This window comes from Berghia stephanieae, chromosome 1 (assembly GCF_034508935.2).
Source record: "Berghia stephanieae isolate SIO BIC M18660-M18661 chromosome 1, UCSD_Bste_1.3, whole genome shotgun sequence".
Taxonomy (NCBI): Eukaryota; Metazoa; Mollusca; class Gastropoda; order Nudibranchia; family Aeolidiidae; genus Berghia; species Berghia stephanieae.
This window is the reverse complement of record NC_088360.1, coordinates 101,785,201-101,809,967: the sequence shown is the minus strand read 5'-3', so window position 1 is coordinate 101,809,967 and position 24,767 is coordinate 101,785,201. Positions and strand designations below refer to the sequence as shown.

Here is a 24,767-nt window from a genome sequence, read left to right as displayed (position 1 = left end):
GCTATTTATAGAACATAAACGACAACTCCAAAGCAAAAGATTTCGTTGCAAACTGCCTCTAACTGCTATTGCTGTGGTTGAACAAAATATGTAAACAAAACAGTAAATTTCGGTTTCTCCTCCTACAGCAATTTGTTACTTCAAAAGTTTGTTGGGGTTTTTTAATCCTTTACCAGTGCAGTTTACGACAAGCATAGCTTACAAAGTCTATAAACCCAGTGCCTGACGTTTGCAATCAACGAGTGGCGGTGGACTGAAAAGATTACGGATTACACTATTCATCAGTTCAGTATCAGAGTAGTATCAGCACTCAAATTTCGAAACAACACTCAATCAAAGCCACTTATAGTTATAGGTACATTATTAACTTTTTCAGCGCTGAGCGTCCAGATACCCGAGCCCTGGGCTTTCTAGCCTAATTTCAAACATTCATTAAAAAAAAATAGTTTCAAGATGGTGGCGTTTTTATGCACCTCCATTGGAGGTGTACAAAAACGCACCGGTTTTATTTTATGCACCTCCGTTGGCGGTGATGGTAAATTAATGAAAATGTTGCTGCATACGTCCATGAGGTTTAATTAGTTTTAGATTGTAGTTTAACACACTGCTTAGTGATTACCGATGTACGTTTATACAAATACAATGATAATAAATTAAAGAATAATAACAATAATTTAAAAAATCAAAAGTAAAAAGAAACATGGCACACAAATACTGATCTCAAATAAATAAATAATTTTAGAAAATTAAAATCGAAGTTTTTTAAACACATGATAAAAAGATTTTGAAAAAAAAAAAGAAAGAAAAACAACAAACAAAAATGTTGTCTTTCTCAAGAAAGTAAATTTTTAAAAAAATACAAAATGTCTACAATGGGAATCGAACCCGGTACTTTCAAGGTTAGAGTCCAACAGCTTGTCCACTGCGCTACAGAGCCACCTGACTGTTCATCACATTTAATAAGGTCTTTCTAAAACATAACTTTACCTTCAATGCAACTTCTATTTTCTGGTTTTATATATTTCGATTTTTTAAATTATTAAATTTATTAACAAAAACATCCTACAGATGTCACAATATAACTTTTGCCATGTCCAAATACAGAAACACAATATCGCTGATGAAATTGGGTGGGATGCGCATGCGTGACGGAGGTGTATAAAAACGATCCGTTAAGATGCACCGTCAACGGAGGTGCATAAAAACACTACGTTTCAAGATATCTCCTTCAATTTTTTTGTTGTATAACAATAAAAATCAATGCGAGGTCTTCCGAAAGCTCCTCGTGCTAAAGGAAACAACCCAAATATTCCCTCAGCTTACCCTAGGAAAAAATAAAACCTAATACGTACCTTTAACTAACCCCAAAAGGATATTTCTGGATTCAGATGAGGCCGAATTAATCCCTGAAGAACTAAGAAATACCGCAGTACCCTCCGTACGAAAGTCACAACAAGATCTTGACAGCCTCAAAACTCTGGCCCGGGATCGTGACCAATGGAAACAATTAACAACATGGATGGAGAGAGCAGCTATACTTATCGACCATGACTGAATCACACAATTCTCAGCAAGTGTCATTCGGACTGCGAAGCTTACTACTACTACTACTCTAAAGAGGAGATTTTTGAAGGGCGTATCAAAATGTTGGGTTTAGCCTTTAGTATAATTAAAATATTGATACAAAAAAAAAGTATTTTGTTATTTCAACCGCCTTATTAATTTCCACATTAAGAATCTTTTTCTTTTCTTTCATTTTCAGAATACAGTGAATATAGTGAACTATCTGTAATACAACACACAATGGTGCCTTTAAGATTGTTACTGAATCATTTGCAGCCTTCCAAGCTTCTACAGTCTTCAGCATATTTGATGACTCCAAGACTTAACACATGTACTTCTGTGGTTTCAAATAATATGTGTAACAGATACATTGAAAACCAGCAACCAAATCTCTGTAATAAATACTTAATGTACAACCGTGGCAGCCAAAATGTTTCCCCTTCATATTTATTCCACACATTCAATCAGCTTGGACAGTCAAATTCCTCACAGTCTCAAAATGACAGAGATAAAATTGCTTTGATATCCTCACAGATGGTAAGTGTTGTGATGGTATAACGTCAGTTGTTCTGACTATGAGAAAAAAATGTATGTAAAGGTTACACATAACTTTTTGTGCTGGTTGCATAGTTGTCTCAGTCAATGAACATTTTATGTATATGCATCTGAATCTGGATTTAAATGTAACTCAAAGTCAACTCAATTCTGAGTATTTGTATTCGAGGGCGGAGAGAGTTGTTGCATGTGACAGCCATTGTTGGTGTTTGGGCTGAAGAATTTTGACAGTCTTTGCTTGAAGGTTTCTTAATCTGTTGTGTTCACACATGATTCGGGAAGAGTGTTCCAGTCTTTGATAGTCCAGGGTGCAAATGAATATTTGAAGATGTTTGAGTTTGCAGATTGGTGTTTTTGTGTGTTTTTCTTTGAATGCATGAATTTCGTTGTATGTCTAGTTGTTCGGGTGAGATGGCTGTCATTTTGTTTGGAATTTTGAACATTATAGTCGTTCTTTCCGTCTGTCTAATAAGGGAGTCCATCCAAGCTGTGTGATCATGTCTGTTACGCTGCTATGGGAGCTGTAGTCATTGAAGACAAATCTTATGGCATGGCGCTGAACAGCTTCAATTGCTTTTATGTCAGATTGTAGGTGTGGATCCCATTCTGTACAGGAGTTGTCTAAGATTGATCTTACGAGTATTATGTAAATTATTATTGTAAATCAATAAATGAATATAGATAATTCTAAATTGTAATAATTTTCTGTAAACATTCAATTTGTTGGTCTATTGAATCAATATTATTAGCCAAGGTCTATAACCCATTCCAAATTATGTAATTTTTTATTGTTGTAACATAGAATCTTTTGCGATTGGTTCTTGTATGTCAAAATAAAATATTTTTTAAAGTTTTACATGTAAATTAGATTATGATGAACGAGGCTCGGTCTCAGGACCTTCCGATCCGAAAGCGAGTGTCATACCGCAAGACCACATAAGGTTTTGCTGAATCAATTATAAACAAATGAGACATTGGCACCTAAAAAAAAATATGATAGGAGTAGGAGGAGTAGCTTTGTAGGGTTCATTTATTTGAGTAGGAAAAAATCAGTCTTACATTCTTGTTGATTAAGTGTAAAGATTGGACGTGCTGCAAGAGAAGTGATTTGGAATTCAGAAATATAGGATTCCAAATGCAATCACTGCAATCAGGTTTATTTGCTTATGGCATTGATGGTGTAAACGGCATAATGGTCAACGCTCTCACTTCCTTACTTAAAGAAAGATAATGGACCTGAGGCTCACCAATCTCCTTAACCAATAATAAAAGAGTAGCTGGGTCTATTTAGAACTGATGATAATGAAGGCTATGAGTATGATGTCTTATGGTATGACACTCACCTTTGGAATGGTAGGTCCAGTGTTCGAGTCCCACTCTGGATGGCGACAGTTGACATGCATGACTCGCTTTATTTTTTACTTTTACCATTGTATTGAGCAATGTTGTTTTTGTTTTTTTTTTCTTATTCACAGAACATGAAGCTTCTGAATGAAAATAGTAAGTTTACATTTTTACTGACCTGCTACGTATAGGCACTGAATCATAATCAATCTCTACTTATTTTCTTCTTCTTCTTCTTTTTCTTTTTCTTCTTATACTTCTTCTTCTTCCTCTTCTTATTCTTCTCCTTATCATAAATTTTTGATAAATTTTTATTTTTAAAATTTTTTAATGCACTTTATTTTAATGAATTATGGTAGGTTTGCTGCAGAAATCTCATTTTTCATCTGATTTCATCATCACCACCTGTTTGAAAAAAAGTGAGTTATTAAAGCACAACATCCTCTTTAACTTTCTGAATTAAAAAATTCACCCCATATACCGGAGCATACTCAATGTCTCAATCGTTTCTATGTTATGTGTTTGTGTTGAGAATATTTAAGTGCTCAAAGAGCTTTACATGGGTTACCAAGGAAAATATAGGACAAGAAACGACGATATAATTTTTTTTTTCTTTTTTTTTTTTTTTTGGGGGGGGGGGGGGGGGGGGGGGGGGCAAAGGCCATGTTAGATGTTCATTTTACACCTGAGTAAGTTGAAAGAATTGAGTAAAGAGCCTTCTCCAAGGACTAAACTTTTTTGCCGTCGACAGTGGAACATGAACCAAAGACATACTGGTCAGAAGCCAAGTGCCATACACAAGAATACAAGGCTGTGATGTGCATTTCAGACCCGTCTAGTAATATGCACATTGTCTAAAATTATTTTGGGTCGCAATTACACGTTTCCCTATATGACTAAATTCATAGCGCATTTTCATGATTAGTGCTATTATAATTATGTTTAATTTTTTATTTATGAAAAACATGACTCAAGAGTGCTTACACTGGAACATTATCTGAAAACTAGAGATAAATTTCATTGGATTACAATCCAATGACTAGATTTGTGTAAATTCTTAGTGATTTACAAGTCAATTTATATGAATTACACATTTTTGTTTCCAATTACACGATTTTTGTCTCAAATTACACATTTTTGTCTCAACTTACACTTTTTTTCTGCTTTTGGTTACACAGTATTGAAGTTTGAACTACACATGTTTGGTATTTATCCATTTTCAGGTTTTTTATCTTGGTGTCGAAATGCTTATCTTTCTTCTGTGGTGGGAATAGCAATGATGGAGGAAGCTACGACATCTCTTGGTCAGACTGCTGGCTTTGGTAACTATCTCATTATTCCTTGTTTTTCAGTGTAATCTAACATTGTTACATTATATTATGACTCAATTATTAATACAGCAGTAGCCGATAATTCAATGACATGGTGGTTACCTCTAACCACTTACCCTGATGGGTTAAGATGAATCTAAAATTGTTATTTTCTCCAACTTTTCTCTATTGCCATGACAGCCTTCCTGTCACTGCCTTTCTTTGTGAGATTTACACTAATGCATCAGCACAGTCATTGGTTTTTCAGCATGTCCAATCCAATTCTATTTATGGAAAGAAAACAGTGAATGATAAACAGGACATCAGTCATAGTCTATTGCTTTAATATTTGGTTGATTGAATGTGAAATAGATTGTATTATTTTATTGTGAGATGGATAAGTATAGTAAAAGTAGTCCTTCAGAACCATTCGGCACATGTATCCGGAGTTTATCCCGGTTTCTATAGTGTGAAACGGACAATAACATTTGCTTGCTATCCTTTGGATAGGATACTAGTACTTTCTGTCAAATCTAACAGACTCAGCTACCCATTCATGCTAGGTGGACAGGGGGGGGGGGGTTCAGAAAAAAATATTGACTGCACCCGAGATCTATCTCAGTCCCTATGCGTGTGAAGCGAGTGCTCTGTCAACTGAGCTATCAGGACCCCCATATGGATAAGTATGACTTGCACATATTGGCAGGCATTATAATTGAATGCAATTATGTGCTAGATTTAACATTGTTGTAATTGTTAATACTGGGCATTGGTTTGAGAGTATTTCCATAACAACAATGAGCCCATAATTTGGGTTATCAGACCTTGCCAATAAGTACATGTCGAATAAGTAACAGTGATGATATTTGATTAAATTACTTTTTTCTACCATTTTCTACCATAGCTTGTGAATGTTAATATGTGTATTTTTCTAATTAAACAATTAAAAACATTTCAGGTGCATTCCTTGTTGGTGTTATGAATGTATTCTGGGGCACAAGCTGCCATGTTATCAACCTCATCCGTCTCCGACATGCAGCAGGCATGTCTGGCTTCACTCTCAGCCTCAACATCTTGGGATCAATTCTTCATTGCCTACTTTGGCTTTTCATACTTACGTGTTACATCGGCTTTTTGGATGATCCAGATCGAGGGGTCAATAAGAAGAACAAAAGAAAAGAAGAGAAATTGGAACGGGATTTAGATTGAAATAATTAGAGATTTTATCAATTTTTAGTTTATCCAATAGTTTTGTCAGTTTTTTCACAAAATGTTTAAAAAATATTAAGGCTTTATTTTTTTTCATTGCACAGCTCTTTTGAGATGATGGTCAAAAACATTTTCATTTTTTATTTTAAAGTGGAGGCTTTAAAAATTAATCATTGATATTGAAAATGTTATTTTTTAACTTTAATAGTGCATGTAAAATATCAGTGAAACCTCATTACACTGCCATGTACAGAATCTTTGTAAAGCTGGTAATATAGAGTTAACAGTTAATAAATTTAATTTATTTGGTCAAGCGATTTAGATTCTTTTTAATTCCAAGAACTACTAACTGTCAGAGACCTGAAATTGAAATGTTAAAAATTGCTGAAACTACAGAAATAGTAGTCTCAAGTTAATAATAGTACATATTGTGGTTGTTTCTAACATAAAATCCATCAGCTCATTGTAAATATTGGTGAAAACAATGACGTGGAAACATGGGAGTAGCGGAGTGGGAGAATGAATCATTATCATTGTCAATCATGTTCAACTACCTTGTTATGACTGAGATTGGGTGAAAGTTCAACTAGGAACAGTTTGATTCAGAACTCTTTCATCCTTGGTATATCATACTGATATACTGATTGACATTATATATATATATATATATATATATATATATATATATATATATATATATATATATATATATATATATATATATATATATATATATATATATATATATATATACAGTAGAATTACTTTAAACCGAAATTTTGGGGACCTTCTAAACCATTTCGGTTTAAAGACATTTTGGTTTAAAGCAAGTTCCCGTTTTGCAATGTTTTTCAAGGGTAGTAACTATTTAAGGAATTTGCTCATTTAATCGTATCATGGGTTTCCCGTTAAATGGAGTTGTTGAATCAATGCAGTCTTCGTTACCATTAATTTTTGTTTTTTTGTTTTTTGTGTGTTTTAAAAATATTTTTGGGGGTTTTTGTTTTCAATTCAAAACTGTTGAAAGAGTTGAGTTTGGGATGCCGTTGTATTCTATATATCTCCGTCTTGATCAACTTTTTTTTCATCGACTTATATAGTATTTTGATTTTAAACTGAAACGTGTAAGCACAGTGCTTTCTTTTAGACATCTTTTAGTAAAATGCAAAGCTAAAATAAGATCGAAAGTTCTTGTGCGATAATTGATAATGAATGATGCGCAGCTACTCAGAGATGAAGTGAAATGGAAATGAAAAGGCGTGTCAATGCTAAAGCTGTCTACTACACGTCTCTCTTTTGTTGAATTGCCATTAGGTTCAAAGGCCTAATTACATAGAAACCTCCCCCCCCCCCCCCCCCCCCCCCCCCCTCACACGCACACATTTAAACAAAGTGGAAATGAAATGGCATGTCAATATTGTCAATGGTAAGTTGTGTACCACCCTCCTCCTTATTGTCGTGTTGAAAAGTTCCAAAGCATCAACACACGAGCGAGAACATCTCGTTTTCGTGATTCTACACCCCAACTCCCCTCTTTCCTCATTTTTCGCCTGCCAGTCACCCGCTGTCTTCCTTTTCCAGTCTGTGCGATTGTGGTGTTGACCAAGCCCAAGTGCAGTAATTGAAGTGTTTGCCTACCCCCCACCCCACCCATCACCCTCATCTTAAACTTACGCTCTTTGTTTAATATCGCCGGGCATTATTATGTGGGGCCACCTTCCCGACTTTTTGAAGAAAAATAGAGAGAGAAAAAGGAAGGTGCTCTCAAGTTGTTTCGGTTTAAAGAAAGTCCTGCTTAGAAGTATTTCGGTTCATCGTAAGAATTAGTACAAAGATAATGAAGAAACTAGTACAATTTCTTAAATTCTTTGCGGTTTAAGGTATTTTTCGGTTTAGCTTCTTTCGGTTTAAAGTAATTTTACTGTATATCTTGGGTGCGAGATAACAAAAACTGGAAAAGTTTAGAAGAAGCCTACAGCTGCCAGACTGTAAATCATACAAGTTGGAAATTTTAGTTCAATCAAACCCAATTATTTAAGTTTATGTACACAATTTTTCCCCAAAAAATATTTTGATAAATTTTGATTTCACAAATGTTTTAATAAACACATCGCAGAAATGCCATATTGAATATTTTGGACGTAATTCTCAAATTTTGATGTGAAATTTCTATCCCTCATTTTGTTTTATGACTGATCTGCAGCATTTTAGCTAGGCAACCCTAAAAAAAATTTAGCATTCATACTTAAGATTAATAATGTTCATTTGTTTTGGTTCATTTTATGTTGACTTGTTATAGTAATATTGTGCTTTTTAAAAGAAATCATGTATATCGTTGCTTTTATCTAGTCCTTTCAATTGCACAATGTGAGCAGAATTTAGTTAAAATTTAGAATTTTACTTTTGTAAAATATACATGTCCTGACATTAAAGTTGTCGTCATTATCATTGTTGTTGTTATTGTCGTCACTTCAGTGGAGTCTACTTAAGATAAACTCTTTGGGACAAGAAAAAAGTTTGTCTTAAGCAAGTTTAATCTGATCCATTTTCAATAGAAAGCACAATGGTTTAGCAACCTTCCTAATGATAAGGAGTGGTGGTTTATGCCAATCAAGTTGCAAGCAACAAGAACTGTAAGCCGATCTTTTGCCTTATTTTCATCTCTTCAAACTTCACCCTTGAGCGTACATGTCAAGTTAGGCAGGCATTTATAGAAGATGGCTTTTACATCAGCCTTGCGTGCAAGTGTGTGCAACTGATAGGGGCCGGGTTGGCACATGGAGGCAGGGAAGGCAGGCCACTATGGCAGTGGCAGAGAATAGTTTGTTTTAACCAGACCAAGGCTGATTCCCGTTTATTTGAACCAGACTTTAATTAATTGGCTTATATAATAAAAAAAAAAGAGATTTCATCTTAAGCAGGTTTATTTTAATTTTATATGGACTCTACTGTAATATTATCACCATCATCATCATATTAATATAAACCATCATCACTACAATCAGCATGATTATTATTATTATTATTACTAGCTTCATTTTCATTTTGTTGTAGTGTTGTGGATCTTTTAATAAAAGCAAGATCGACTTATACATGTAAAGTCAACCAGTCAATGAAAATATTATAAAATCCAAAGAGCCTTTTCAGTGGTGCTAGATATGTGTCAGTGTCATTATATTATTGTGCTTTTTGGGGTATTTTTGGTTTGTGTGTGGGAGGAGTTTTTCATGAGCAATCTATTTTATTTTAATTCATGTATTGTTACACCATGCTGTGCGGTGGATGGAATTCCCCATAGACTTAGACTCTCTTTGAGCTGGTAAATGATGTGTCCTTGTTCTGCTTTGAGATGACGTTGTCTCTCTTTTTTCTGCAGTGCCTGTAGGCTTGGTTTAAATAATTTGACTATTCTATTACAAATCTTTTTAGTTGTGTAAAATGGCCCAACAGTGTCACGAGCGCCATAAAACCACAACAAAAACAAAACAAAACCCACACAAACACACGCACCCCATGTAGTGGGAGGAATTCCTTTCAGTGTTAGGGAAATGTTGAACACCCGACTGATGGATTTTGCATGTCAACAATTTTACTACCTTCTCTATCGCCCTTTATCCTTTGTTTTTTTTTTAATTTTGCTTTGTATTAAGTTCTGCATGAATGAGACCATCTTGTCTCGTCTGGTTCTTGCTTGGAATCTTATGCTGAGTACTGAGAGAGAAATAGTCAGATGTTAGATGTTGAACTTATTTATGTTACATATTTGAACCAGATCCTTTCTCTTTTATTTTTTGGTAATAATTTTTTACTATTTCAAAATGTCCATTTTGCTTGTTCTGAATGACCTTTATGTTTCGCAGTTGCCTTAAAAACAATCAATCATGATCTATACTATAATGTTGTTAGTTGATTGTTGGGTTTTTAATAAAACTTGTCACTAAACATTTGAGTGACTGTGTGTTTGTGTTCTACTTTTGATTGGACTTCGTTAGACTCGTGGATAGATTTCTCTGGAATCTGCTTCTGCTCAGCTTGAAATTGTAACCTCTATTGTCTTATTTTTTTCTTGGACACATCAGATGTTCTAATATCTTAGTCATACCCTCCTCTTCTTTTTAATGGCGCTGAAATGAACTAAATATACGTGCCGCATGCTCCATAGAATATTAAAGAACAAAAACTGGGTGGGGATCCTGACCTCCCATAGCGGGCAGGGAGGTACATACTGTGTCTTCTATCCCCTTATATCTGTTTTCCAACATGCTTTCTGTCTTCGTCTTGGAATGAGATTACTTGGTTTTTTCCTGGCCCTGGTCGGAGTCCTGGCTGGGAGGGAAACAGTCAAATGCATAGTTATTGTTTTGGGAGATATTTTTTTCCTTGTAAATCATCTCTCTGTTCTGTATTATTATATGTTATTTTTAATGTCTAATATAAGCATTTGAGTGTATTCCTCTTTGTTGGATATTGTGCATGTGTCCGGATGAGACTTATAGGTGATCTCAAACTAAGTACATTGGTGGTATGCTATTGGATTCTGCATCTGATCCCTATTTGTTCCCAGTTCCCCTTTATCTTACTTTTTCTTGGCTGCTTTAATTGTAATTCTAGAACTTTTTACTATCCCATTTTCTTCCTTTTTACTGGCGCTGATATGACCTTAATACTTAATGTGTTGCAAGCGCCGTAAAATCCTTTAAAAAAGAACCAAAAAAAAAAAAGAAAGAAAAAAGTCCGCGCCTGCTTGCATTGTTTTTAATTTAATTGAAATCTTATGACATTTAACACTAAAGCAATTTCAATAAAAGAAAAAAATGTACGAGCAACGAGTTTTGTTTTTTTATTTCATTAACCACTCCTATTTTGTGATTATCCTTGTAGTTGTAGCTTTGTGGTCTTGGGGTTTGACTAGGGCACTCACCTACAGACCAATAGGTGTCTACCTGGTTCAAGTCCTGCAAAGTTGAGAATTGAGTCCTTGAAAAATGCTCTTTACTCACATTATCTCACTGCGCTCAGATGTAAACTAAGTAATGAGTACTTGGCTGGCAGGTGGTCTCTGTCGAAAAAAAATGTAGAAGCGCCTTACAGCCATTATGTCTCATCCTACTTGTTAAACATTGCTGTTGGCTTGGGACACCTTGTGAAGTGTGATGTGAGCACGAATAGTGGATTTTGCATCATGCAAATCAAATGTTAAATTAAAAAGAAAAAACATCTTTTGAATTTGAGGGCGAGCTAGCCCAATGGATAAGGCATTGCACTAACACACAGAGAACCTGGATTTGAGCTTGGCCATTTTGTTTACACGAGCTAAAATCAAGGCCCCCTTTGTATTTGTAGCACTACACTGCGGGCTACTTTGTAATCTCAAGCCCCCTCCCCCACAAGTAGACCATACAAATAAAATTGTCATCTAGATACTTTATTTAATCAATTTTTTTTTCAATATTTTAATTATTGTGTGGTTCAATTCGTCTTAGAAGACGAAGGAAATATAATTACTGTTTGGCTTTTTTTTTTTCGTTAAGATTTTAAGTTTTGCTGAAATGGAGGACAGACAGACGACAGTACTCCCTCTTTGCACACTCTTCCAAGAGGTTGGCGACTTCTCTCTTTTTATTATCATTATTATGTCCCCCTTCTTGCAGCAGTAGCTTGACTCAGACTTCAAAAACATGATTACTAAGGTCTATTGGTACCCCTTATTTTAAAACTTGCTTGCCTTATGGGGATGTTGTTTTTAGTGCGTCCTATCAACTCACTTTGCCTAAAATTGAGATAAGGAAGACTAGGTAGTGTTATACATTGTTAATATGTTGTGTTGCGAGCTTTAGTAACATTTTGTTATTTATTGTTATTTTGCAGTTGTTACCCTAAAAGTAATTTTGTCAACTGAATAAAGTTACAGTGGTGACCCCGACGTCAGGATTGAACACACCCTTCCTTCAACATGTCAAACAATCAGGATACCCATGAAGCCAACGCAGTGTCCATCAAACTACCAACCTTTTGGCCCCAAAGAGCTCAAATTTGGTTCGTTCAGGCCGAGGCACAATTCACAATTAAAGGAATCACAGCTGACGTAACTAAATACAGTTATGTCACAGCATCCCTCGACCAAGACACTGCCACCAGAGTTCTCGACATCCTGACCAACCCACCAAGCACTAACAAATATGAAACCCTCAAACAAAGACTCATAGACAATTACAAACTTTCTGAAAGAGAAGCCGCATCTCGCATCTTAGACATTGGTGGTCTGGGTGATTCCAAACCAAGCGAACTATTGGACAAAATGCTTGCCATAGTCCCTCCAGGACAAGAACTAGGATTCCTTTTTAAGGAAGTTTTTCTACGTCAACTACCAGCAGAAGTCCAATCCTTGGTAACTCAACAGGATTATCCGACCCTCCGGGACCTGGCCAAAGCGGCAGACAAACACTTTATGTCCACCGGAGCTACCATTAATGCAACAATGAAAGGAAGCAAACACAACAAACGAGATGGACCACGCCATCAACACAGTAAGACACCCGACCCGGATTTGTGTTGGTACCACCAAAAATTCGGCAAACAGGCTACAAAATGCACAACTCCTTGCAAATTTTCGGAAAACTGGACAGCCGGCCACCTATAAGCAATATGGTGGCCGGCTCCAAGGACAACCTTCTGTTTGCATATGATAAACAATCTGGCTGCAACTTTCTGATCGATACAGGAGCTGAGATCAGTGTGTTACCGGCTTCAACAAACGACCTTAGCCGCGGACAACATGGGTTCCCGTTAGCAGCCGCCAATGGTACACTCATCAAATCATATGGACAACGTAAACTGTCCTTACACATAGGATCACACCAGTATGAATGGACATTTACACTGGCAGCCGTCAACAGACCAATTTTGGGGGCAGATTTCCTTCGGGCTCATTCACTACTCGTCGATCTGAAGGGCAATCGCCTAATGCACAGCGGCACCTATGCTTCAGTCTCACTCATGACTTCACAGCATACAGCCCCACACATCTCAATCATCACAACTGATGATGAGAATCAGTTCACTCAGCTGTTATCTACACGGCCAGCACTCACTTCGCCCACGTTTTCATGTCCCACAACAAAGCATTCTGTGGAACACCATATAACCACAACGGGCCCTCCGGTACACTCAAAAGCACGCCGTCTGGCACCAGACAAACTAGCAGTAGCAAAATCGGAGTTTGACAACATGGAGGCTCTAGGAATCGTACGTCGTTCCAACAGTCCGTGGGCATCGCCTCTACATGTGGCACCTAAACCCAACGGAGGTTGGAGACCATGTGGAGACTACCGCAGGTTAAACGGTTCTACTACTCCAGATCGCTACCCGATTGCTCACATACAAGACCTCTCAGCAAGACTATCAGGTTGCAAAATCTTCTCAAAAGTCGACCTCATTCGCGGTTACCATCAGATCCCAGTCCACGAGCAGGACATCCCCAAGACAGCAATCATAACCCCATTTGGCCTCTATGAATTCCTCCGGATGCCATTTGGGTTAAAAAACGCTGCACAGACTTTCCAGAGACTGATGGACACAGTTTGTCAGGGTTTGGACTTCACATTTGTTTATCTTGATGACATCCTCATAGCTAGCAAAAATGCAGAAGAACACAAAAAACACTTGAATGCCCTTTTTGATAGGCTAGAGAAATATGGATTAGTGGTGAATTCAGACAAGTGCATTTTCGGGGTGAAAGAGATTGATTTCCTTGGACACAGGATCAGTGGTCACGGAGCAACTCCTCTTCCAGCGAAAGTGGAGGCAATTCGCTCATTCCCCACCCCTACAACAACATCAGGCCTACAGGAATTTGTTGGCATGGTCAACTTCTACCACCGTTTCGTGCCAGCAGCAGCTCAACTAATGCAACCACTTTACAAGGCATTGGCTGGTCAAACAAAAAAATCTGCACCCCTTCAATGGACAAATACCCTACAACACGCTTTCAAGTCAACAAAAGAAGCCTTGGCCCAAGCAACTATGTTGTCCCACCCGCAGACATCAGCTCCTACTTCACTGACAGTAGACGCTTCTGATATAGCGATGGGGGGAGTACTAGAACAAAACATTGACGGCCAATGGAAACCTCTCGCCTTTTTCAGCCGCCAGCTTCGTCCTCCGGAACAGAAATACAGCGCTTTTGATCGGGAGCTCCTGGCTGTCCACTGTGGCGTTCGGCATTTCCGTTACTTCTTGGAAGGACGAATATTCACCATTTTCACGGATCATAAACCACTAACATTTGCAATGAACAAGGTTTCAGAACCATGGTCCGCACGCCAACAACGACAACTATCTGCCATCTCAGAATTCTCAACTGATATCCAACACATATCAGGAAAAGACAATCCAGTAGCTGATGCGTTGTCAAGAACAACAGTAGAACACGACACCTCAGACGACTTCGGTCTCAGTGTGATTTCTGAGGGAATAGATTATGAGGCCATGGCAACAGCTCAATTGAATGATGAGGAGATCCAATCACTACGCACCTCAGAAACATCCCTGCAACTGAAAGACATTTCTTACGGGACTAATGGCACTACAGTTCTCTGTGACATATCGACCGGAAGAGCACGGCCAGTGGTTCCCAAATCATGGCAACGAAAAATGTTCGACGCCATCCATGGTCTTTCACATCCAGGAATCAGAGCTACCCGCCGACTAATTTCACAGAAAATGGTATGGAAGGGAATGACCAAACAGATCAATGCATGGGCAAAGACCTGCACATCATGCCAAAGGGCAAAAGTACACAGACACACGAGGGCGCCCCTGGGAGAATATGAAAAACCCAGCGGACGTTTCAGCCATGTCAACATCGATTTGGTTGGACCACTGCCCCCCTCACGTGGTTATACATATCTGCTTACGATGGTGGACAGATTTACCAGATGGCCTGAAGCAATACCCATTACCAGTACTGACACAGAAGAAATAGCACGAGCATTCATCGCACACTGGGTTGCTAGATTCGGAGTACCAGAGAACATTTCATCAGACCGAGGACCACAGTTCACTTCACAGTTGTGGTCAAACGTGTGCACACTCCTTGGTACTCAAATCAAACAAACAACAGCTTACCATCCCCAAGCAAATGGATTGGTTGAACGTTTCCACCGCCGCATGAAGGAAGCCGTTAGAGCGAAACTAGAAGGACCAAACTGGATTGATCAACTTCCCTGGGTGATGTTAGGTATACGTACCGCCCCAAAAGAAGACCTCGATACCTCGTCGGCAGAACTCGTATATGGGGCACCTATTACAGTACCTGGAGACTTTGTTCCTGGTCCGGATCCCAACACCAATACTCCTGAAATGTTGAAAAACCTCCGTGAGAAAGTGGGTCAACTTCGTCCAGTTCCTCCATCCACGCATAAAAAAGCAACAAGCTTCGTACCACGGGACATCAGCAAAGCTAAATACGTGTTCATACGTCATGATGGACATCGAAGACCACTCCAGGCTCCGTACACAGGACCGTATAGAGTTCTAGAAACCGGTGACAAAGTTTTCAAACTACAAGTAGGAAACAAAGAAGACTCAGTCTCAATCGACAGACTAAAACCCGCACACTGTGACATTCATCAACCTGTTCAGGTACATGAACCACCACGAACGGGAAGACCGAAGAAAGCACAGAACACGGGAGAGAATAAAACGGGTGCAACCAACCAGGAGAAACGTATGATCTTTCCTGATGAGGAAACGTTGCAGACCGAATCCAAACGCACTGAAAGGGGACGATTATCCAAACCCCCTGATCGGCTGGATTTATGACAAATGAACAAAAGCTCTGGCGGGAGCTATGTAGTGTTATACATTGTTAATATGTTGTGTTGCGAGCTTTAGTAACATTTTGTTATTTGTTATTTTGCAGTTGTTACCCTAAAAGTAATTTTGTCAACTGAATAAAGTTACAACTAGACTAGTTCAATAATGAAGAGATGGAGGCTCCACGAGCCCAAGGAGTAGGAGGCCGTGGTTTCCTTCCCAGGGGAGCCACCCATAGCCATCGTTAACTTACAGCCTGACACTAGAACCCACTAGGACGTATCTTTTGACGTAATTTTTTAGGTTTATGCAGCGCCTAGTGAGTTGTCGTTAGTAATGCTCAAGTTAACAAGTGATCTCATTGGTTGAGCTATTGAAAACTACTCACGATTCGTTTTCTTTTGCCTTTTGCGGCCAAAGACTTGTCTTTTGACGTCATTTTTTTGGTCAGTGTCGGGCGAAAAGTTAACGATGGCTACGAGCCACCCAAGGCAATGGAAAAATGGATGATTTACTTTGAAGAAAAAAAAAAAAACTATAAAACCAAAGATACTTGGTTTTCACCACTGCTTATACGAATTTTCATCCCAAAATACTTCCAAATAGGCGTAGTATGTAGGTATTTCAGTTTGAATGTATTTCCATTTGAGTAAAATGGCTACATTCTCATTTATTAAAAACCGACTTTAGAAATCCGACTCCGGAGAGAAAAAAATCCGAATTTGGTCAAATATGAACTTAATTTTTTAAAATGTGTTTATACCCTTGAATTCACTCTATAATAGTAATAATAGGGTAATTAATAGTACAGACAGCAAGAGTTTACCATACCAGGCCCACTGCATTCGGTTGTTTTTGTTTTTAAAAGTTTTGTGGCGCTTGCAACACATTCAGGTCATATCAGTGCCAGTAAAAAAAGAAGAAAATGGGATAGTAAAAAGTTCAAAACTACCAATTAAAGCACCCAAGAAAAAATAAGACAAAGGAGGATTGGTTCAAATAGGGAACAGGTGTAGATTCCAAGAGCACACTATCAATGTATATTACTTAGTTTGAGATCACCTTAAAGTCTCATCCAGACGCAAGCGCAGATCGCCGCTAAAGAAATAGACTCAAATGTTTACAAATTAAGATCTATTACACTAAAAAGTAATACAAAAAAAATATCTCCCAATCTCTTAACTATATATCTGACTGTTTCCCTCCCGGCCAGGACAAAACCAAGTAGTAATCTCATTCCAAGACAAAGGCAGAAAGCATGTTGGAAAAGATATAATAATAGTAGGGGGATAAAAGTTCCTCACTCCCAGCCCACTGTGGAAGGTCAGGAGCCCCAACCAACCCTTACAATTACATTTAAAACAACCGCCACCCCCCCCCCCCCCCCCCCCCCAAAAAAAAATATTATTTACAAAAAAAAAAAAAAATATTCAACTAAGGACTCCAGCAAGGGACAGGATAAAACCAAGTATCTCATACCAAGACAAGGGAAGAAAGCAACCTGGAAAAAAAGAACAGTACAGGGGGATAGAATACGCAGCACAACAAGTGACCTTCCTGTCCATTTTTCTTTTCAGGAGCCTTCGTGCCCTGGAGTCCTGATGGGGGTGTATGAAATGACAAGAATTGAGGACCGATGTATAATCCGACGGTCCAAACATTCCCCCACCACTTACCTTTTGGGTTGAGTGAAGGGAGGAAAAAAAACAACTAAAATAACCAAACCAAAAAGCAATTTTAGTTTTCATACATTTTACTAGGTCATCATTGATAGGACAACACTAGAGGTGGCCATAGCTTCCTGCATTCATTCAATCATTCAATAACATGTCATTATCATCCCTTGTTTGCCATAGTTGTGTTAGCTTCCATGTCCAGCCATGCACACACCAGACACACATCCAACCATCCAAAATTCAACAAGAGATTTGGAAATTTAAGGTTTAAAAAAAAACCACATAATGGCAGGGAACAAAATCAAAATATCACAAATTGCCTCAACATTCTCACAATCTTTTTTGAAAACTTTCTTCACAGCAAAGGAAAATTGTACATTATTCAATAATCACATTAATTCAGTTGCTCCTCGAGGCTCTCATACGTTTAACTTCAAACTACACACCTCTATGTGTGTCTAACACATATATTTATATATATTCATGGAAAGTGCTGAAATCACATACAAGGTGAAAGGAAATAAGGTAGCAGTATGCATGTATAAATAGAACAACAGAAACGACACCCAGATATACTGTCCTTTACATACTCATTAGTGGGGTTCCCAAAAAACAATTTCAGGTAGAATACCAATATGAATTTACCCCGTCAAGATTAAAATAACCGTGCACATTACTTTGTTGCTTATATCATCAATACATTATGATTTCATGTTACAAAAAGGAGGAAGGGGAAAGGTTAAAAAAAAAAAAATGTTTAATGAAAGTATCTTTTAAAAAACCCTTGGGATTATAAATCATAATTTCATTTTCTACAAACTAATTTAGGATTCAAAATAAAAGTGCAATTGTGTAACGGGAGAAAGACCTTTTGAAGATATTCATTTTCACAAAAGACACCTCTTATCTTAGTAGGTTTACTTGCTGTCAGACTCGCTCTCTTTCTCTATCTATCTATCTCTCTCTGTGCAGGGTTGGTATTCATACAGTGAAGGTTTTCAACAGTTCTATTTGAAAGTAAGGAATATCCGGATAAGTTTTGTCTTTTGTGAGTAAAATTAAACCATCCATAAATGGTCATTTTGGATTGAGAAGTTCAACAGCAATGGCAACACTTATAGGTCACCTGCGTGCCTCTGAAAAGGAAGATGGTAAACGTTAAAGTGGAAAGTTGGATTTATTGGAGCTCACTATATCTCAGGTATCCAATTTTTAAAAGAGGCAAAAGGGAATACAGAAGTTTCAAGAAGAAATCTAATATGTTCCCATCTTCCCATCTAAGGGAACTTTTTATGAAAACAAAACCAAACAAACAAAAAAAAGTATATCAATCAATAAATTTTTTTTTTAAAAGGCAGATTCTTATGTGGTTTAAATCATAGCCAATAAATCTTTTTTCATAAAAAAAGAAGAGTTTTTACCTTTTCTCTCTACTTTGGCGTTGCCTCCCCTATCTGGTGTCTCCACCTTACAGTACAGCTGAATCCTGCTAAAACTGGTAATGTTGTCACCCAAAGGCAGTGACCAATCAACAAACAGTAACAATAATAATGATAGATGAGTAATCTCCCTGTCACAAACATCAAACTGTCTCCCTTTTGACAAAGGATAAAAAACAAGGCGCCAGTGTTCAGTCATTTAAACACAATATGAGTCATTGTTGGTTGCATATCGTGGATATAATAGTAACATATTGCAAATTTGTTCCCTCCTCTTCAGCATTTTTCCCCCACTTAAAAAAAGTATTACAATGTCCTGTATTAAGCTCCCTAAATAAAGGTTTGTTTTTGTTTTTAAAGGTTTTACGGCACTTGCAACACATTAAGGTCATATCAGCGCCAGTAAAAAGGAAGAAATGTTTTTTTAGTTGTTTTTAAGGGTTTTACGGCGCTTGCAACACATTTAGGTTATATCAGCGCCAGTAAAAAGGAAGAAAATGGGATAGTAAAAAGCTATAGAATTACAATAAAAGCACCCAAGAAAAAGTAAGACATAGGGGAACTGGGAACAAATAGGGATCAGATGTAGATTCCAAGAGCAGACCACCAATGCACTTAGTTTGAGATCACCTAAAAGTCTCATCCAGACACAAGCACAGGTCCCATCTAAGAGGAATACACTCAAATGTTTACCAATCATTTAATATAATATGTAAACTCAACATAATACAATGCATAACAGAGAGATGATTTACAAGGAAAAAAATATCATCTCCCAAAACTATAACTATACATTCGACTGTTTCCCTCCCAGCCAAGGAGCTCCGGCAAGGATCAGGACAAAACTAAGTAATCTCATTCCAAGACAATGACAGGAAACAATTGGGAAACGGGTATGGGGGGATAGAAGACACAGCATGTACCTCCCTGCCCACTATGGGAGGTCAGGATCCCCACCCAGAAAGGAAGAAAATGGGATAGTAAAAAGTTCTAGAATTACACGTAAAGCACCCAAGAGAAAGTAAGACAAAGGGGAACTGGGAACAAATAGGTATCAGATGTAGAGTCCAAGAGCATACCACCATTGTACTTAGTTTGAGATCACCTAAAAGTCTCATCCCGATGCAAGCACAGGTCCCCACTAAGAGGAATACACTCAAATGCTTACATTATAAATTCAAAACAACAAACATAATAATAATAATAATACATAACAGAGAGATGATTTACAAGGAAAAAAATATCATCTCCCAAAACAATAACTATGCATTCGACTGTTTCCCTCCCAGGCAGGACTCCGGCCAGGGTCAGGACAAAACCAAGAAATCTCATTCCAAGACAAAAACAGAAAGCATGTTGGAAAACAGATATAAGGGGATAGAAGACACAGTATGTACCTCACTGCCCACTATGAGAGGTAGGAACCCCACCCAGCCTAAATAAATGAAAATACAAATAAAAAGTATTAATTTAGACCCCTACAACACAACAACGAACAAGTCAAGGAATTAGGCACTAAGTATTCCTAATTTAAAAAATAAAAAGTTTTCATCACTCTAACCAGCTTGAAACTCCCTTTTATTCCTTACATACTAACAATGCTGTCTCCATTCCCATCCTAAATATCACTCATCCACTTTGGACAATTTGTGCACTCTTTCTCTCAATCAATCAAAATAGTGGAGAAACTTTATTATAAAAGTTACACTTAAAACCACTCTCAAGCCAGCTAGTCATAAGGAAGATAAATTTCATCCCCTTAGGAGAGAAGAGAGAGGGAAAAAAAGCCTGAGCTTTACAACTTTCAAAATCTGCCACTTCTTTCAATTATTTATTTCAAGACCTATAAACAGACAAAATTCTTAATGTTTTCTTAAGTCAAGAAACCACCCACAACTTATTCAAAATTACTTCATTAGGCTAACTGCTTCCTTCAATAATATTATATTCAATTACACACTCTATATCCAAATAGACACAACTCAAATCCATAAAACAGCATTTATCCATCTCTACACTTGCACTAACAGCTTCCATAAAAATGGCACACCTGATTAAGTCAAATTCCATCCGATACACATTATATCATAAGCGTAAGATATCTGTAATATTTTATCATATTGCTACATACACAGTCACCCAAAACAAACTTTTTCGCAACGTAAATGTATAAAACAGCCATATATTATGTAATGTTTGTATGTAATTATGTATGTACACGCAATCATGCCCAACATCTATCTTCCAATAATAAAAAAAAATCAAAAGAACATACAATGATTTTTTGTCACCAGTTTACAATGTCCACATACCACCAGCATTTAACAACACCATCACAAGAATGAATTGGAATTAAACTACAATTTATGATTCAATTTGGCAAAACACAGTGTGGGTAAGAAGGTGTATGTGAATATGTATGTAGTTGTGTCATTTCTGCACAATATTGAAATGTCAGAGGCTACTACAAAGGGTGAAATATTAAGAACACAAACACAATGTAATCTTTTACTCCACTTACACATATATATATATATAATTGGTTTTTTTTTTAATAAATAAAAGGTTGCATCCGCACATGTAAAAAATTTAATCACCGCCCCAGTTCAGCTTCTCTATAAACTCTAGAAATAACAACATAGCTTACCATTCCAATGGCAACAAAGATGATCAGGGTGATTGTGAATAGGGCAAATCTATGAATTCAATACCAAGAACAATGAGAATGCAAAAATAGAAAATTTCCTCTCATCAAACCCAAGACAAAGCAAGCGATCAAGCAAATAATAAATTCTCATCCCAACACATCTTTTCCAGTCGTACAGGATGACTTGTTACAATTACACCAGAGAATTTATGGACAGAAAAGTGTCTATTAGGAGGATGACTTGATGACATTTCAAAACAAGTTCAATAAAGTTCCGAATACTGGACTTTTCTTTATGAAATTATTATCTGATGAGAAGACTATTTCAATAAATGAAATTACAACTGTTCCAAGTGTAATCAGCACCTTTTCATTGTCCATTTTGAAATACTCGTACATCTATTCATATCCACCAACCTGCTCTCTGCTTTTTGAACTATAATAATTGAATCAAAATATTACGACCCAGTGTGAATGAAACATAGGAAGGTGGAAAAAACTGTAAGAATAAGATGGTAGATTCCAGAAATAAACAGCCTCAACTTCTCCTTTGGTCAATTTCACACTGGACACGAATCAGTCATTAAGAAAGCTAAGTTTTTCAGGGTTTTTTTTTTTCAATATCCCATTTCAGTTGAACAGCCTTTGGAAAAAAAATATTGAGCATGCTATAAAATCTCAGACACGAAAGGAAATTTGCCATACACCATGTTTTTTGTTTGTCCTTCTGTCATGCCTAAAGTCCCTCTGAATCATGAAGTATTAAAATTACCTTCCATGCCTTTAGTAACGATTATACATCTGGAATTTGATTGAGGAATCATTCAAACAAGGCATATCATGGTCAAAACACACACACACACACACACACACACACACACATGCTCTATCTTCCAGTCTTTGTCTCTCATTTTCATATTCAAGTGTCCATTTATCTTCCCTTGTACTTGTATTGATTCAGTTCTGCTTCATAGCTTGTTCTGCTTTAATGAAAACAAGGTTCAGAATAAAACTGATAAACCTTTCAACCATGAATAGTCCTTTTTTCTTTTCCGATCTTTTTCCAGAAATTTCAAACATTTTAACATTTGCCAGCAAGTGTCAGAAAAAAAACTGGAATACAGTCAGCCATCATTTAACTGTTGTTGGACTAATCTACAATGTGTTAGCGGGGGGAAACTTGAAATTGCTTATTTCAGGAACTCGATATATAGATAATCACCAATGAATATGAAATAATGAAAGTTTTTAGAGAAATATATACAGCAATAATTCCTAATAACTATCTACAAATCTAGCCACAATCTAAACAAAGCAAAACAGATAAACAAAGAAATCACTGAGTTGGAATCAACAAGTCAAAGGGTGATCCTTCCATAAATAAACAGCATCACTATTTGCTGATGTGACGCGATAGGAGTGGATTGATTGTACAACTTAATGATTGGTGGAATCAGTGACTAATCAGCATGACAATGACGATCGATATGGGTGATGAAAATTACCAACTGTTGCAACGAATATCTTAGGGCAGAGAGCTGCAATCCATAAACATTGCATCTAAGTTAAGGACCAATTCTTGCCTCGAGATATTCCACTTCCAGAAAGAGATGAATTCGATTTTTGCGCTCTATTTCAATATGGTATGTGTTTGTGTGTGTATTTGTATGTATGTGTATGTATATTTGAACTATATACAACACGTAAACACGTGCTTTGCCTCCAATCCACACACCTGAACACAATAATACAGCATACATAAAATAACATACAACTAATTGTACATTTGAAGGAAAAAAAAAAAAAAAGAGGGGGAGAAATAATTTAAGAATAATATTTATTTTTTTTAAAAAGCATCTGGCTCTGGTAATAATAAAACTCTTCTTGCTCAGTTTCTCAGTCTTCTGTCATTGTGATAATAATTAGTATAATACATTGCTTTTTACATAGTGATGAGCAATAACCATATACAATTTCAAGAATAACAAACAGGTTAAAAATAAACAACTGGATAAGGAGTGGGGATAGTGGTACAGCCTGAGGGTTGTAAACCCAGACCAAAGTTTATAAATTTGTTAATTATCATTATCATTATTAAGCACAGCCAGTAAAACTGCTCTAGACGAGCCCAAAAGAAAGAAAAAAAATAGGAAACAGCCACGCTTTTTATTGTTCCAAACAAGCCTTACATGATCTGCCCAATTTATATAATTACCGTCATCATAAATTATAAATAATATTTCAAAGTTGAAAGATTAACTGACAATTATGATAATAAATGAGGAGCCAAGACAGAAGAGAGAAGTCATTTGAGGAGGCCTACCTGAGTTGGATCATCAATAGTAATTGTATGGAAAAACTTTGAAAGCGGCCTTAGAAGCAGGAAATAGAAAGTCATGTGTTTGAGTCTGTATAGATTATATTCAATTTATGAATAATTTACTATTAATAAATGGGGAAACCAGTATTCAACAAAACAAAAAGTGTTTATACAAGGAAGGAGTATTAAAGTATTGTTACAAAAGCTTACTACTCAATATAACTACAGTTTCAGTTCATTTGCAATTTTAGATGCAATGTTCTTGAAGCCTATTGATGTTCCAGAGATGCGTTTGAATCGTACCCCGTTGAGAGAAAGGCGAGGTAATTTGCACACTTCCATTTCCCACTGGACCAGGCTGTCAGTATGTGGATCTCCGTGGACACAAAGTAATAAAAATCTTTCTCGTTGTTCATAGTCACAGTTGTTGGCATCCAGCACCTGTAAAGAAAGCATTAAATGTAAAAGTTGCACACATCCCGATATCCAATGTATTCGAGACCAAATCTTGTTTATATTAGCCCCTTGACTGCACGATTACATGCAAGCCTTAATATAGGGAGTGAGCAACAGTTTTTCTGCTCCATCCCTAGACATAAAAAAAGGAGAGAGAGAGAGAGAGAGAGAGAGAGAGAGAGAGAGAGAGAGAGAGAGAGAGAGAGAGAGAGAGAGAGAGAGAGAGAGAGAGAGAGAGAGAGAGAGAGAGAGAGAGAGGAGAGAGAGAGAGAGAGAGAGAGAGAGAGAGAGAGAGAGAGAGAGAGAGAGAGAGAGAAAGAGAGAGGAGAGGAGAGGAAGGGGGGTAATATTTTTCCTTCTTCCTCGGATTCAGATAAAAGACTATCAATTCACAATCTAGGTGTTGTTTTTAAGGGTTTTACAGCGCTTGCA

The 24,767-nt window shown here is 37.1% G+C and overlaps 3 protein-coding genes across 7 annotated transcripts in view; 2 read left to right on the top strand and 1 right to left on the bottom strand.

The window, feature by feature from the left end:
- The first annotated feature begins 32 nt into the window (after positions 1-32).
- LOC144964998 (transmembrane protein 160-like) lies at positions 33-6,625 on the top strand. Of its 5 annotated transcripts, none has more exons than XM_078899878.1 (5): positions 33-102; positions 1,763-2,100; positions 3,594-3,618; positions 4,686-4,784; positions 5,731-6,625. In XM_078899878.1, exons 2-5 carry the CDS (start codon positions 1,804-1,806, stop codon positions 5,979-5,981), a joined length of 672 nt encoding a protein of 223 aa, XP_078756004.1. In that variant the 5' UTR covers positions 33-102; positions 1,763-1,803; the 3' UTR covers positions 5,982-6,625. The 5 variants fall into 5 exon arrangements, with proteins under 5 accessions (XP_078756004.1, XP_078755996.1, XP_078755987.1 ...); XM_078899870.1 differs by having other exon boundaries at positions 47-90; XM_078899861.1 differs by having other exon boundaries at positions 52-146.
- A 5,309-nt stretch (positions 6,626-11,934) lies between these two features.
- LOC144961238 (uncharacterized) lies at positions 11,935-12,621 on the top strand. The gene has a single exon (XM_078894525.1). It carries the CDS (start codon positions 11,935-11,937, stop codon positions 12,619-12,621), a length of 687 nt encoding a protein of 228 aa, XP_078750651.1.
- A 4,911-nt stretch (positions 12,622-17,532) lies between these two features.
- LOC144962574 (MAP/microtubule affinity-regulating kinase 3-like) overlaps positions 17,533-24,767 on the bottom strand; it is a 74,239-nt gene continuing 67,004 nt past the window's right edge. Inside the window, 1 exon segment of the mRNA XM_078895618.1 lies at positions 17,533-24,320. Within this exon segment, the coding sequence (XP_078751744.1) occupies positions 24,102-24,320 (219 nt within the window). The 3' untranslated portion in view covers positions 17,533-24,101.